Source organism: Suillus paluster (assembly GCF_016628075.1).
Source record: "Suillus paluster strain FC165 chromosome Unknown EDB91scaffold_67, whole genome shotgun sequence".
In the NCBI taxonomy this organism is placed as follows: domain Eukaryota; kingdom Fungi; phylum Basidiomycota; class Agaricomycetes; order Boletales; family Suillaceae; genus Suillus; species Suillus paluster.
The window spans coordinates 99,010-111,670 of record NW_024537627.1 but is presented as its reverse complement, the minus strand read 5'-3'; the positions used below and the strand labels follow the sequence as shown (position 1 = coordinate 111,670).

The window sequence follows — 12,661 nt, the reverse complement described above, 5'->3', positions numbered from 1 at the left end:
CCTTGCTATAACCACAACCAAGCCAACAACGAAACTGTAGCAACCATATTCTGTAGCTCATCGAGATAATACAAATACGGACTCTTGTCGCGTGGTCTGAATGTTCTGACTCCCATTACCATCGGCTTTAAGTTGGATACAAGTACGTAAGACCGATTCGACATCTCCTGCTATCATCGCGAACTAGAGAGTGGTGATATCTGCGCGGCTGGGCGACTACAAAGCACCTGTGCAATAATCGGTATACTTATGTAAAAGCCGACACAGGATCAAAGATTCAAAATAAGTACTATTCTCCGGACATGGCTAGAATATCTGTCCACCCTATTCCAACTCATCAGGCTCCCCAGGCCCCACTGACATGTGTTCCTCGAACAGATTGATTGCGCGGAGTAGCGTACACGACTCAGCGCGCCTCCTTGGTAGTGCCTCCACCCCTGCAGAGATGTGAGTTTGTCACGCGTAACTTGCTACACGACCTACCCATGTAAAGCTGTGAGGATTTCACTCTTCCCCCTGTGAAGCCAGGTAGATGGGGCTTCAAAGTCCTTCGGAACGGTGCCTCCTGAAAGTGTCCCTAGATTTAGAAAATCATTCCGAGATGAAAATGCCCAAATCGCAGGGTCTGGAGGCGGCATGGCTGTAATAGCACGAAGCTCCTTCCCTGACAGGACAGAATGAGACGAATACAACCCGAAGATAAATATCGCGTACGTATGATGTTGTGGACAAAATAATCCATATTCTTTATTCCTGAGTGAGTATATGCATCGCGAGTTAAAGAAACAGACGCACCAAGTCATTCCTGTCATAGCCTGAATAGATGACAATAAGATTAATCTCAGTCGTGGAGAATGAAGCAACTCGCCAAATGGATCTGAGATGAGACGTTAAATAAACGAGTGTATCACCCTAGCTTCAGAACTTACTCTCAATTTCCTCGCCAGCGACAACAAAGCCAAAGAACATAAAGCTCTGGGCAGTCAAATGAGACACGGCAACGCAAGGAAATTCGCGAATCGACTTACGGCAATTATAGACGCTGGAATGGTTAACCATTTAAGTGTGGACCACAGTTGGAAGGGCTGTTACGTATAGACATCAGCTGGCTGCGGGTAGGAAAGAAACATCTCTGCACACCAAAGTTGTACAATAAACCAGTGTCACCATCCACAGGTGTGATGAGTAACTGAGTACTAGGGAGTGAGTTCATAGGCGGAAAGGGTCTGGCGATCACGCACGAGACAGGGATTGGAGTGGTAAGGATCCTTTCTAACCCAGTCAGGGCATCTATGAGCTGATTAAGCGTTGTATAAAGCAAACCTGCGTACGGAATTATCAGTAACAGCGAAGAAAAATATCAATAAACACGTACTTATAGTCGGGGGATCCACAGTTTTACGAACTTGCAGTGCGGAGATGTAAGAACTCTGTAAGGAACGAAATAAGGTCTTGAGTTTCCCGCGCATGGTGAGGCATACGTACCAAATACAAAGATATTTCCAAAGGCACGTTATTTTTGTTGAAACGAAAATCTCGACGCGCATCATTCGGTTCAACAGCTCGGCCAACATCTTTCCTTACTATTGCCCACACCCAAAAAAAGAACGAGAATGGAAATGCTTTTCGCCAGGAGTGCACACGTGGCATGGCCGCGGGCCGAATAGATTCTTCATCGTAAGGCGTTTCGGTCTTGTCGATCATGCCTTGTGTTGCAGGTGTCATGGCAGGTTGCGATGTACCTTCAGGAATGATTGCCAACGGAACTTGGTTTGAGCCAGATAGGTGGGACGGGGATGCAGGCGCTTGGGTCGTTCCAGGGGATGCTGGTACTTTGTGACTATAGTGAGAGTGTGTGCTTGCATGCGTCGACCTACGGTGCAACTCTGGGGGATTTGCGGGAGGGATGATGGCAGGGAGTGAGTAAGAGCATGGTGAGATGAAGGAGACAAGCGGGTGAAGATCATCATAGAAAATTCCGTCTTCTCCTCGTAGGTAATGCTTGACGCTGACGGCGAAAGCCTCGAGTAAATTCACCACAGTCTTCTTCTCAATCAAGGTCTTGGCTTCGTCCTGTTCCATGTCTTCAACAGATATGGGGTGATCAGTCGTTGGAGTCGATATAGCATTATCTGGAATCTGTTTTGAACAATCCGGCGAAGAAGAACGAACTTGCGCACTTGGGACATGAAACCAGACAGTTCGAGAAAAGGTACGGCAGTTGAGTACAATTTGGGACCAATATTTTCGGCCATCGTTATAACGTTCAAAGCTGGAGGTCGTTCGAAAAGATATTACGAAACCTAGAACGGTACCAAATCTGTAACAAGAGTTGGTCAATTATTTACTGGGGTCGAGGCACCTTACACGGTGATGAGAGTCGGCTGAATCGATAGTTGTCCATGGGTATAGTGATTAATCACGCATAGTACGGACGACCAGATACCGGTGCAAATCAACACAGGCCAGCATCTATTTAGAGCGGTGGTCGATAGTATGTCCCACAACGTTTGGCAGTTGTCGATGGTTTGTGCGGGCTCAGACGGATCAAGGGAAGAGTAAGTCGTGGAAGACAACGGTCGGGACATGGGGAGATGGTAGGGTAGTGGATACCGACGTTCCGCGAGGGATTTAAGGCGAAAAGCGCTATAAAGAAGCTTTTGATGTCGTCAAAGGTCGAGTTTGTTGCTAAAAGGCACGTTGCCAAGGGTCTTTATCCGGAGTGGAAGCGAGGCGCATGCACCGTAAACTGTGAGTTCATCGACTGAGACGGCCCCTTGTTCACGCCATCATGCGCCTACTTGTAATTCAACATGCTCTCCACACGTGTCTGATGAGAGTAGTAAGTCTGACATACCTACAGAAAACTGCCAGCATACTACAAGTTCCGATGGAAGATACATGCAACAGTGCAGCCTGTGTACCAGACCTTTGCCTATCTGATCGACTGGTCAGCAGCAAGATTTGCTTCATCAGTAACTGCTCGAATACCATACCCGACGTGCAATGAACCTCGTGATTTAGTTGAGCCCGCATGGTAATGATTAAATATGCGTCCGAGTAAGGGGTGGTAACGCGGTGAACTAGCGGCGAGGGTGGCTATGACGACTAGCATCAGATCTTCACGGGCAAGTGTCGTGGTGTAGGAGTCAGACTGGAGCTTTCACCGGTTGGCGAAGTCATGAAGATAATTACGTCGGACTTCGGTAGCCACGCAATGTGGATGGTAAAATAGCAGCAACTTGCAAGCGTTACATGGGCCCTGGATGCATTCAATCTCCGGCCTTAGGCCTTAGGGATGAGACGGGCTCAATATTTTCAAGCATGGATATGTGACTCGGCGAGTTATGTTTGGAATAAGCGGGGTGGTTCCTTGGACCTTTGCGCTCCTTTGCGTTTGTTTGACGCTGTTGAAAATGGAAGGCGAAGGTACGCCCAAGGTACACCTCCGAGTCCTAAGCAACGTTTAGAACGAGATTCATCATGATCCTCCCGAGGAAGGGCACCTTTGTATTGTTATCAAACATGGGGATGCCGGTGAGTTATCTATCAACATTACTACTATTTCCTCCATACTGACCACCGACTGGTTCCGGTGGCGCCAGACATTCCGATTGCGACTCAAAGACACACATGTCTCAACAAGGCCTCCGAAGCTCCGTCGTCTGTCGCAGTGCTGTCCTTGATCTCTGAGAATAAACGGCGGAACGAGCCTGAATTCCTATGCGCTCGTCCTCGCAAAGCTGAGGATCCTGTTCCACCCTGTATTTGGGGATTTCGTGAAGGATTGTGGAGACCTAAAACCGACTCATGAAGATTATCGCTTTGTCCGGGAATTTTCGTATGAGATGTGCAAGTTTCACGCGGACTATCGTCTCCGCACGCAGACATTCAGGGAGGTGGTTGACTCCATCTCCTATGGTATACCCCTCTATGCTGGTGACTATCATTTGGTGATCGGAAAGTTCGTGTCAGTGGTAGCAGCGGGGAGGAATGAGATCGGAGATGTCGGTGCCGAACCGTTCCTGCCAGAAGCAATGTGCTGTTACCGCAAGTCGCTTGCAAAGTCAAACAATCCTCAGGATAAGATCACGCAGCTCCGATCTGTCCTTCCCTGCCTTCGTATCCATTATCTTCGGTAAGTTGATGTGTCATCACTAGGGTACTTTTATTAACCAGAACTAGGCCCCTGCATCGGCATCGCTGGCTCCATTTTCACCAACAAAGTCTAGTCTGACGTCCTGGTCCCAATCATTCCACTGTTTTTGGCATTTGACACTCTCGGAGCAAGAGATAGTAGCTCGTACTTTCGGAGCTCTCAAAACTGCCATCAACAATTTGGAGGCGACCGCCTGGTGCATAAGGCTCTTTCACAAGTCATAATCGAGCAAAAGTACTTTGACGATGGAAGTGAGAGTGAATCCGAGCGAAGGGAAGTGCACAGCATGACAATCGACAACGCACGTGACTAAGAACGTTTACATACCTACGTTCAACCTCCCCTTCCCGTGTTCTTTCCTTTCCCTTCTGAAGAGCTCCTTAGTATACATACCTGAGTTGCATTAGTTGTAGTCAGCTAATCAAATCCGTTCAAAGTCCACACGATACAGATTAAACACACGTCAACGCGCACCTAAGGGGTGGCAAGTTGCAACACCGAACTGACGGCTTGGGTAGCTATGTCGATCATTATCAGATCTTTGGCAGGGTACACAGGCGTCGATGCGCACGAGTCAGACTGCAGCTTTCGCCGATTCAAAGTCTCAAGCCATGAAAATGTGAAAATTGAAACACATCATGATATTTATTGTGTCGGTCAGGCGATGCAAATTTTAAAATAGCAGCAGCTAGCTTGCAAGGGGATGTCAATTCAAAACATCTACACGCGAGGATGCGCAAGGTATATTGATAACCGAAGCGTTGTAATCCTAATTCCTCGGGGCGCTTGTTTGGACTCCTTTGAGTTTGTTTGGGGTTGTTGAAAATAGAAGGTGCCGTGGTGGAACCTGCTCGAACGTGTTGGCACATATGATCTCCTATCCGCAGGCGCGTAGAAGCTGCGCACAAGCGATAGGAGATGATTGATGTACTTACGTTCATCTCCTTTCGAATGCACATCCTCGCCGCAGCCGTTTTACCCCCGAGAACAAGAGCGAAACGGGGTGAGTGTGCCAATGGATACATCATAGATCGATGTTGGGTGCCCCACGCATCAACCATTGCGTTATACATATCAATACATTGCTTCAAGAATTTTGTACATCCCGTGTATTTATACTTAATAATATGCATGTCATAATAACCATGGCCACACACATGGACAGGGCCCATCCCAGATGGGCGCCTAAACACAAATGGACAAGGTATCCACAAAGCAGAACGAACGTATGCGAAACGGAGAGTGATTGGCTCTAAAGAAGCCGCAATGAGTGTAGACGTGAGCGAGAGTGAGTTAAAGAGATCGTGGAGTGGATAACCGAATCAATGATGTCGTGTGATGAGGCACGCAGTGCCATGAGGCTTCAAGCCTTATTTTATGATGGTCGTGAGGAAAGGGGGCGTCAAGCCCACCTTGGCCATCTCGTAATGATCGCATTTAGTGCGAACGGACGAGTCTCTGCTTGTGCATCCGCTTGGTCCTGCTGTTTCGCTTGACAGCATCTTCCTTGGAGCGGGCACTAAGCATGCACGTGCCTGTTGCTGTTGCTGTTGAATTCGACGTGGTGGATGGTGGGGAAGCGATAACAGTGGAAGCAGGGCCGTTAGCAAGCGTTGATGTAGGGTTGAATGAGGAACCCGATGCGGAAGTAGGGGAAGACAGAGTAGAGCTCGAGCCGGTATTCGCGAAGGTTGCAACAGCAGGACCAGGGAACGTGTACTCGATGGGAGGGTTGTAGATCTGTGCGGCAATCAATGATATGTTCGAACGAAGTATTAGAAATGTGGCTCACATTTGGCGTCAGGATACCGGGATCAGTATCAGTGTAGCAACCAGGGAATGTGCACTCTTCGCTCGAAGTCGGGCCCTGAGTCTGATCACCGCCAATTTGGAGTTGAATGCACGCAGGGTAGAATTCAGCACCTCCCTCTGACATTGCAAGTTGGAGAGCGATAATCTCCGCGCGAAGCAGATAATTTCCGGGCGCGAGGGTGCTCGGGATCGTCACGTTTGCGGGAGCTCGGGAGTCTGCAAACCATGTTAGCGCAAGTAAGGCAAAGCAGGAACAGTACTGACTAAGGCTTGCCTGGTACCAGGTATTGCCGTTGGGCTCGAGACCGAGCTCAGAGATCTTGAACCACTCGGCATTCGTCGAGTTGTATGTAGAGCAAGAACCGTCGCACTTGGCCATGTAGTGCATCAGCGGACCTGTGTTATGAGGCCACTGTACATTCGCGATTACTTGCCGATCTGCAACAAAATATAAAATTACGCACGTTAGATGTGCCGTCTGTTCCGCCGACCCAGAGAATCTCGAGCTGAGAGCCAGGGTTCGCATTTCCGACTAGGGAACCGAACTGAGCGTCTTGCCCACAATTGATGGCTGGGTTTGTAGCACCCTTTACGGGGCTGTTTGTGCTGACAAGACGGATGATAGAAGCAGCAGGGGTCTCCACATTCAAGTTATTGCCCTTGTAGACGGTGCCGTCGATTGTGACCTGTTGTACGAATCCATGAGCTGAGACAAGAGTGGAGATGGCGAGGGCGGGGAGGAGTTGGACAAGTGTTCGGAGCATCATAGTGGATGAGTGAAACGTAAACGGATGTCGAAAAAAGAAGATAGAGATGAGGAAGGGCGGGAAGAGAAGGAGAAGATAAAGGTTAACAACAAGAAGACTCGCTCAGCGAGAGTTCAAATAAGTGATTGCTGAATAGGCGATCACCGTGATTGTGATGCACAGACAAAGGAGCTTGATGTATCACAGAGAGCGAAGGACCATGAGAGGGGCGTTGGGACTGGCTTTTTATAGGATTGTTGTGTGGACCGAATTAGAACAAGGAACAATAAGCATGATAACTTACCATTGTGCATCCCGTTTCATTATGATTTTTAAAATTGAATTGGGTTAAGTTTGCCTCTTCCAGTGCGTGTTTCTCGCTTCCGCCTCATGAATCAAAAAAAAAAAAAGGTGAGAAGCACATGGTTGCAAGCGGAGCATACACGTATTAGTATTGAAGCCCGTCGACAACAAGTTCCGTTTATCAAGTCGTCGGATCAAATAGAGTTCCCCAGCGCTCCGTTGGTGCGGTTTAGTCGTGGCGTTAACCTGAGCATCTTGAAAACCCTCCTACCAGGGTACCAGACCACAGCTGAATAAACTTTGACCAGGAGGAAGAAACCGAGCCGTGAGGCACAAGGAGAAAGTCGTGGATTTCGAGTCCATCGATAAGTTCAAACTATCAATTGATCGCCCGTTCTGATCGAGTGTACTGGTTTTGGAGAATGCGCAGCACAAGCGCAGCAGTACGTAGAGCCAGCTGGTAGTGGAAGATCAATCGAAGGAGATGAACGTCATGCGGACCGTGGGAATATATAATAGATGTGTGTTCATTGTTCTCTCAGGCTCTAGCGAGATAAGACACAACTTCTCTCTAGATCTCCTTCCAGCTGCATTCGAACCCCCAACGTTTTCTACATGCTCGTACACCCGAAGCATGGGCTGTTACAGGTGCAATCGCGGACATTTCCATCGACATGGCGACGATATATAACGTGCACAGAAACATCTTCTTCGAATGAACTTGAGCATCCTTCAACGTGTCTTGAAATCTCCGACATTCACTTCCTGGGCATCAGAAATACGCTGACGTGGCGGTTGTGCACACCTTCTGATTCATGTGGCTACCAAACATGAACTCATAGAGACAATGCGGGGCAAAGATCGAAAACGGCACTCCCAAGAAGACCCACTGGTTGCAGTTTTGCTCCAATCAAATGCTCACCAGGATCTTCTACGGACCTCATATCATGCTCAGGTGATCGTCTACATGACCCGCTGACAACGCCCGACCCCCTAGATGTTACTCGAAGCAGTGGTAGGAAGGCCCCGCATTTGGCCGTGTAAGTGCACGGAAGAAGTACTAGGATGTCGAACACTTGCATTTGACTATGGATGGTGCTGTGCATGTTGTACCGCGATCGTCACAGAGTCATATGCAAGTTTCTCTTCTCTAGCATTCTCCGCCGACTTGAGTGCATATCTGTACTGGTCAGTTCCGACCATTCGGCCAATGATCATTCCTGCGTCGAGCTCAAGCTGGCACCTTCACAAGAGTTTCACAGCGTGAATATCTTCCCGTCGATTCTGGCTGGTATTTCCCCTCTTTCTTCTCTTCCTGATCTTCTCCTTGTTGCCTGGTTTGTAGATTCGAGAACAACCACGACGAATCGTTCTAACCCAACTCATCATGTTTCCTATACACGCCTGGACTTGTTTTCATTGTTCCACAAGTGGACCGTTTGGACATTCAGACCGGAAATGCACGTGACGTCATAATTATGTAAGTGCATGTTCACCAGCAGCTAAGCTCAGCCGCGAACGAAATGCATTATGTCCGACATGTCCCACCTCAATTGTTGGGTCTCTAGGGACGACATCCAGCGTGTTTTTGATATCGAAATTGCCAGCGAGCAGACTGTTGGCACGTTGAAGGAAGCCATCAAAGAGCAGAAGGCTCGTTTATTTGATGATATTGACCCCGACTCTCTCCACCTATGGTTGGTAGGTGATCGAGCAAGGTCTGTTGATGGGCTGATATTATCTGATACTATGACAGGTTGATGTCGGGCCGGATAATCGGGTTGTGTCAAGCTCGATATGCCGTCGATGCAACTGTCCGAAGTGTTCGATGTTGTCCCTAGGGGTAAAAATATTCGTATCGTAGTGCGACGTTCTTTCGGAGGTGAGTCACTATCAACATATCTGTTGATAATTTATATGCTCATCTTCATTAGCGTCTGCTCGACTGTCAGTTGTCGGCTAGAACACCAACCTCAAACTCATCTGCTTGTTCTTCGGTGAAGACCCTAACTCTGTTTTAATGGTTAATATCGCAAGCACGAAGACTGTTGCTGACATCAGACAAGTGCTCAAGAATATGCGTCCTGCGTTCCGCGATGCAGGCCCCGGCAGTCTGCAACTCTGGAAAGTTTCCCTGCCCTTCAACAACACATTTGAACACGATATTAACGGTCTCCCACTCGATTTTCAGCCACCACTATTGCCTTGCGATTAATTGTACAAAGTTTTCTTCGAACCTCCCAAGGAAGAGCATCTACATATCGTTGTCAAACGACGACCTCCCAGTGAGTTGTCTATCAATATTGTCATTCCTACACTGACTGCTCGACCAGTAAAACTCGTGCTCAATTGCTTGTTGTTTGGCGAAGGCCCTGACTATATGCTATCGGTCAAGATTGCAGGGGCGAAGACCGTCAGTGTTCTCAGTCGATCAATCAAGAATAAGAGGTCTGTGTTATGCAAAGTAGATCCCGCCAATCTGCGACTATGGAAAGTTTCCCTATCCTTCGATGACTCACTGGAGCATAATCTAAACAATCCCCCTCTTGACTCTAACCCACTGCTATCATCTTCGACTCTATTGCACCAAGTTTTCTCTGATCTTCCTCAGGAAGAGCACCTACATATTGTGGTGAAACAGCGAAATGCAGGTGAGTTATCTATCAGAGTGCACTCGTTCCTCCATATTGACCACTGTCTTGTCAGGTCTACCGATGGCTTCAAACATCCCGATTGTTAATCAACGACTCGGATACCTCAGAAGGTCGTAGAGACTCAGTCGTCTGGCGGAAAGCTAGTTGAATTCTCCATAAAGCAGGATCAGGATAAGGAATAGTACCTTTCGCTCTCGCGAAGCCAAGGATCCCGTCCCAGTCACCCTTCTCGAGCCTATCTTTGCCCAGTTCGTAAATGATTGTGAAAAACATCAACCGGCTGACGAAGATAAAGTGGACTCCGTGTGGACATTCAGTTTGGCCATCTTCGACTGCAACTTCACGCGGTCAGATGGGCCTGCCTATCGAGTCCTTCATGCTTGGAACGACGCTGAAGCTAGGTCGGGATTACTGTTGTTATTCGAATGCACGTGGCGTCATCACCGCCACCATTATGTAAGTGCAAGTTACTCACCGCGTCTCAGCCGCGAAGGAATCCATCATGTCCGACACGCTCCACCTCCATTGCTGGGTCTCTGGAAATGACCGCCAGCATGTCTTTCATATCAAAATTTCCAGCACGGAGACCGTCGGCAATTTGAAGAGAGCTATTAAGGAGCAGAAGGCCCCTTTATTCGATGACGTTGACTCCATTCTCTCCACATATGGATGGTGAGCGATCGCCCAAGATCCGTCAATGCTGATATGATCTGATGTTTGGCAGGTCGATATCGAGCCTAGGAAGCTGGTGGTTGATGTTCCAGGTCGTGTCCAGCTCGATACACCGTCAATCCGACTGTCTAAAGTGTTCGATGTTGCCACTAGGGGTAGCAATGTTCGTATCGTAGTGCGACGTTCTCTAGGAGGCGAGTTATCAGCTTTTCTGCCGATCATCTATATCCTCACCTTCTCGTTAGCGTCTGCGGCCATCCCGAAGACCAATTTCAACCTCGAATGCTTGTTCTTTGGCGAAGACCCCAACTGCGTTATATCAGTTGAGATTGCAAGCACGAACCTTGTTTCTGACCTCAGACAAGCACTCCAGGGTAAGAATCCTGCATTTCGCGATGTACATCCCGGTGTTCTGCAAGTCTGGAAAGTTTTACTGCCTTTCACCGACATGTTTGAGCACGATCTTAAGAGTCTCCTACTTGACTCTAAACCACCGCTATCACCATGAACTCCCTTGCATCAGATTTTCTCTGATCTTCTCCAGGAAGAGCATCTACATATTTTTGTCAAAGAGCGAAACGCAGGTGAGTTGCCCATCGATATTGGCACCATTTCCTCCATACTGATCACTTTCTCGTCAAGATTACCGCTTGCGTCAGACATCCGGATTGTTAATCAACGACGCACATACCTCAAGAGGGCCGTAGAGATTGGCGGAAAGCCGGTCACATTCTCCACAAAGCAGAGGCGGAACAAGGTAGAATACCTTTGCAGTCGTCCTCGTGAAGCTGAGGATCCTGTTCCAGTCACCCTTCTAGAGCCTATCTTTGCCCAGTTCGTGGATGACTGTCCACAACTTAAACTGACTGGCGACGATAATCGCCCTGTCAGGGACCTTTCGGATGCGATGTGCAATATCATGTGTTCCTTCCATTCTGATGGGTACGACCGGATGAATATATTCGGTGAAGTGCTCGAGTCCTACGGCATAGCCCTCCATGGTTGGTTCGACATCATGTTTGACCGATCCTGAGTATACCATGGCCAAAAAGTTCGCGTCGGTGATAGTGGTGGGGAAGAATGAGATTGGAGATGGCGGTGCTGAACCGTTCCTGGAAGCAACGTACTGTTACCGCAAGTTTCTTAAAAAGTTGAACGGGACTCAGGACAAAATCACGCGGCTCCGATTCATCCTTCCCTGTCTCCATATCGTCATCTTCGGTAAGTCGATTTGATATTCCTAGGGTACCCTATTGACTAGAACCAGGTCCCTGCATCGGCATCGTTGGCTCCGTTTTCACTAACAAGGTCCAGTCCAATGTCGTGGTCCCGATAATTCCGCTGTTTTGGCATTCAACAGACCGCTCTATGCAAGCCATGGCAGCTCGTACTTTCGGAGCTCTCAGAATTGCTATGGCTAAACTCAAAAATCTGTATTCCACCCCAAGACTCGCCTCTGCGTTGTCCGTATCCACGGAACTATTCAGATTCGACAGGTACTCACAACTTCTCGTATGATAAGACTCAAGGCCTCAGGGACAAACTCATTTTCTACAGGAAAACTGTCAACAGTGCAAATTGCAGGAAGATATGTATCAAGTTCGTCAAGCGGTGTTTGCCGGAAGTCCACCAGTTCTGTCCCAGCAAGGGACATGCCCCTGAACTTATCGCCTACAAGAGTTTACCCGGTGAGCGGGAAATGGTGGTTATGGAAGCCCTTGAAATAAGGATCCCTTCGTGCAACGAACCGGCTCATATCGACAATTCAGCGAGATGGCTGTCTGGGACCGTCAATTGCTGGAGAAAGTCGTCACCGATTTTATCCATGATTTCCATGCTGACGGCTACGTTCATGGCGACCTTCGTGATGTTAACTTCCTTGTGCGAGACAGCGGACAAGACGCGACAAGGACTCGTTTCATGCTGCTCGACTTTTGATTGGGCTGGTAGGATTTGCCAGGCCCGTTATCCCATGTACGTTAATCGGTGGGGCATTGATCGTCCTCTGGACGCAACGCGACGGAAATGAGATTACGGTGGAGCACGACTTGGAGATGCTGTGCCATGTGTTTCTACTGCACGAAGACGTAGATATGAAGGGGTAGAAAAACCAACACCTGTGCTGTACGCGTGTCATACTTCCGATGGCTACATGCACAGCAGACTCCCTGTATGGTGCTGTCCGATATGGGGTACTGACCCAAAGTGCCATAAATGGACATTTAATACATCTCTGCTGTGAGCGCGCTTGGTGCGGCCTGGAGCTTGATGGCAGCTTGGTGGCAGCTTGGTGGCAGCTTGGTATCTGGAGTGTC

General features: G+C 48.5%; 6 protein-coding genes across 6 annotated transcripts; 4 read left to right on the top strand and 2 right to left on the bottom strand.

The window, feature by feature from the left end:
* Positions 1 to 479: 479 nt before the first annotated feature.
* Positions 480 to 2,588, bottom strand: EDB91DRAFT_1059110 (UPF0187-domain-containing protein; the record flags this gene model as incomplete). The annotated part of the gene is made up of 11 exons (XM_041314217.1): positions 480 to 664; positions 715 to 745; positions 796 to 815; positions 930 to 975; positions 1,029 to 1,085; positions 1,141 to 1,189; positions 1,242 to 1,323; positions 1,376 to 1,430; positions 1,486 to 2,084; positions 2,169 to 2,320; positions 2,368 to 2,588. 11 exons carry the CDS (start codon positions 2,586 to 2,588, stop codon positions 480 to 482), a joined length of 1,497 nt encoding a protein of 498 aa, XP_041173274.1.
* Positions 2,589 to 3,347: 759 nt separating this feature from the next.
* On the top strand, positions 3,348 to 4,472 carry EDB91DRAFT_1085257 (uncharacterized protein; the record flags this gene model as incomplete). Its single annotated transcript, XM_041315878.1, has 4 exons — positions 3,348 to 3,429; positions 3,498 to 3,537; positions 3,695 to 4,138; positions 4,292 to 4,472. The coding sequence occupies 4 exons, from the start codon at positions 3,348 to 3,350 to the stop codon at positions 4,470 to 4,472; spliced, it is 747 nt and encodes a 248-aa protein (XP_041173273.1).
* Positions 4,473 to 5,596: 1,124 nt separating this feature from the next.
* EDB91DRAFT_1307004 (glycoside hydrolase family 61 protein J) lies at positions 5,597 to 7,208 on the bottom strand (the record flags this gene model as incomplete). The annotated part of the gene is made up of 4 exons (XM_041325051.1): positions 6,436 to 7,208; positions 6,236 to 6,383; positions 5,952 to 6,187; positions 5,597 to 5,899 (listed from the first exon to the last, which is right to left on the bottom strand). Exons 1-4 carry the CDS (start codon positions 6,736 to 6,738, stop codon positions 5,597 to 5,599), a joined length of 990 nt encoding a protein of 329 aa, XP_041173272.1. The 5' UTR covers positions 6,739 to 7,208.
* A 1,351-nt stretch (positions 7,209 to 8,559) lies between these two features.
* On the top strand, positions 8,560 to 8,724 carry EDB91DRAFT_1011775 (uncharacterized protein; the record flags this gene model as incomplete). The annotated part of the gene is made up of 1 exon (XM_041312427.1): positions 8,560 to 8,724. A coding segment is annotated over one exon (165 nt), but the record flags the coding sequence as incomplete, so codon positions are not given.
* A 517-nt stretch (positions 8,725 to 9,241) lies between these two features.
* On the top strand, positions 9,242 to 11,172 carry EDB91DRAFT_1016867 (uncharacterized protein; the record flags this gene model as incomplete). The annotated part of the gene is made up of 2 exons (XM_041312497.1): positions 9,242 to 9,305; positions 11,006 to 11,172. Coding segments are annotated over 2 exons (231 nt in total), but the record flags the coding sequence as incomplete, so codon positions are not given.
* An 11-nt stretch (positions 11,173 to 11,183) lies between these two features.
* On the top strand, positions 11,184 to 12,582 carry EDB91DRAFT_737973 (uncharacterized protein). Its single transcript, XM_041328244.1, has 3 exons — positions 11,184 to 11,567; positions 11,614 to 11,842; positions 11,904 to 12,582. The coding sequence occupies exons 1-3, from the start codon at positions 11,345 to 11,347 to the stop codon at positions 12,373 to 12,375; spliced, it is 924 nt and encodes a 307-aa protein (XP_041173269.1). The 5' UTR covers positions 11,184 to 11,344; the 3' UTR covers positions 12,376 to 12,582.
* Positions 12,583 to 12,661: the final 79 nt, after the last annotated feature.

Excerpts from the sequence above, each read along its gene's own strand:
- EDB91DRAFT_737973 (XM_041328244.1), top strand. The coding sequence starts at position 11,345 with ATGGTTGGTTCGACATCATGTTTGACCGATCCTGAGTATACCATGGCC. Across the intron at positions 11,568-11,613 it reads TCTCCATATCGTCATCTTCG|GTCCCTGCATCGGCATCGTT; the intron begins GTAAGTCGATTT and ends GACTAGAACCAG. Across the intron at positions 11,843-11,903 it reads GAACTATTCAGATTCGACAG|GAAAACTGTCAACAGTGCAA; the intron begins GTACTCACAACT and ends CATTTTCTACAG.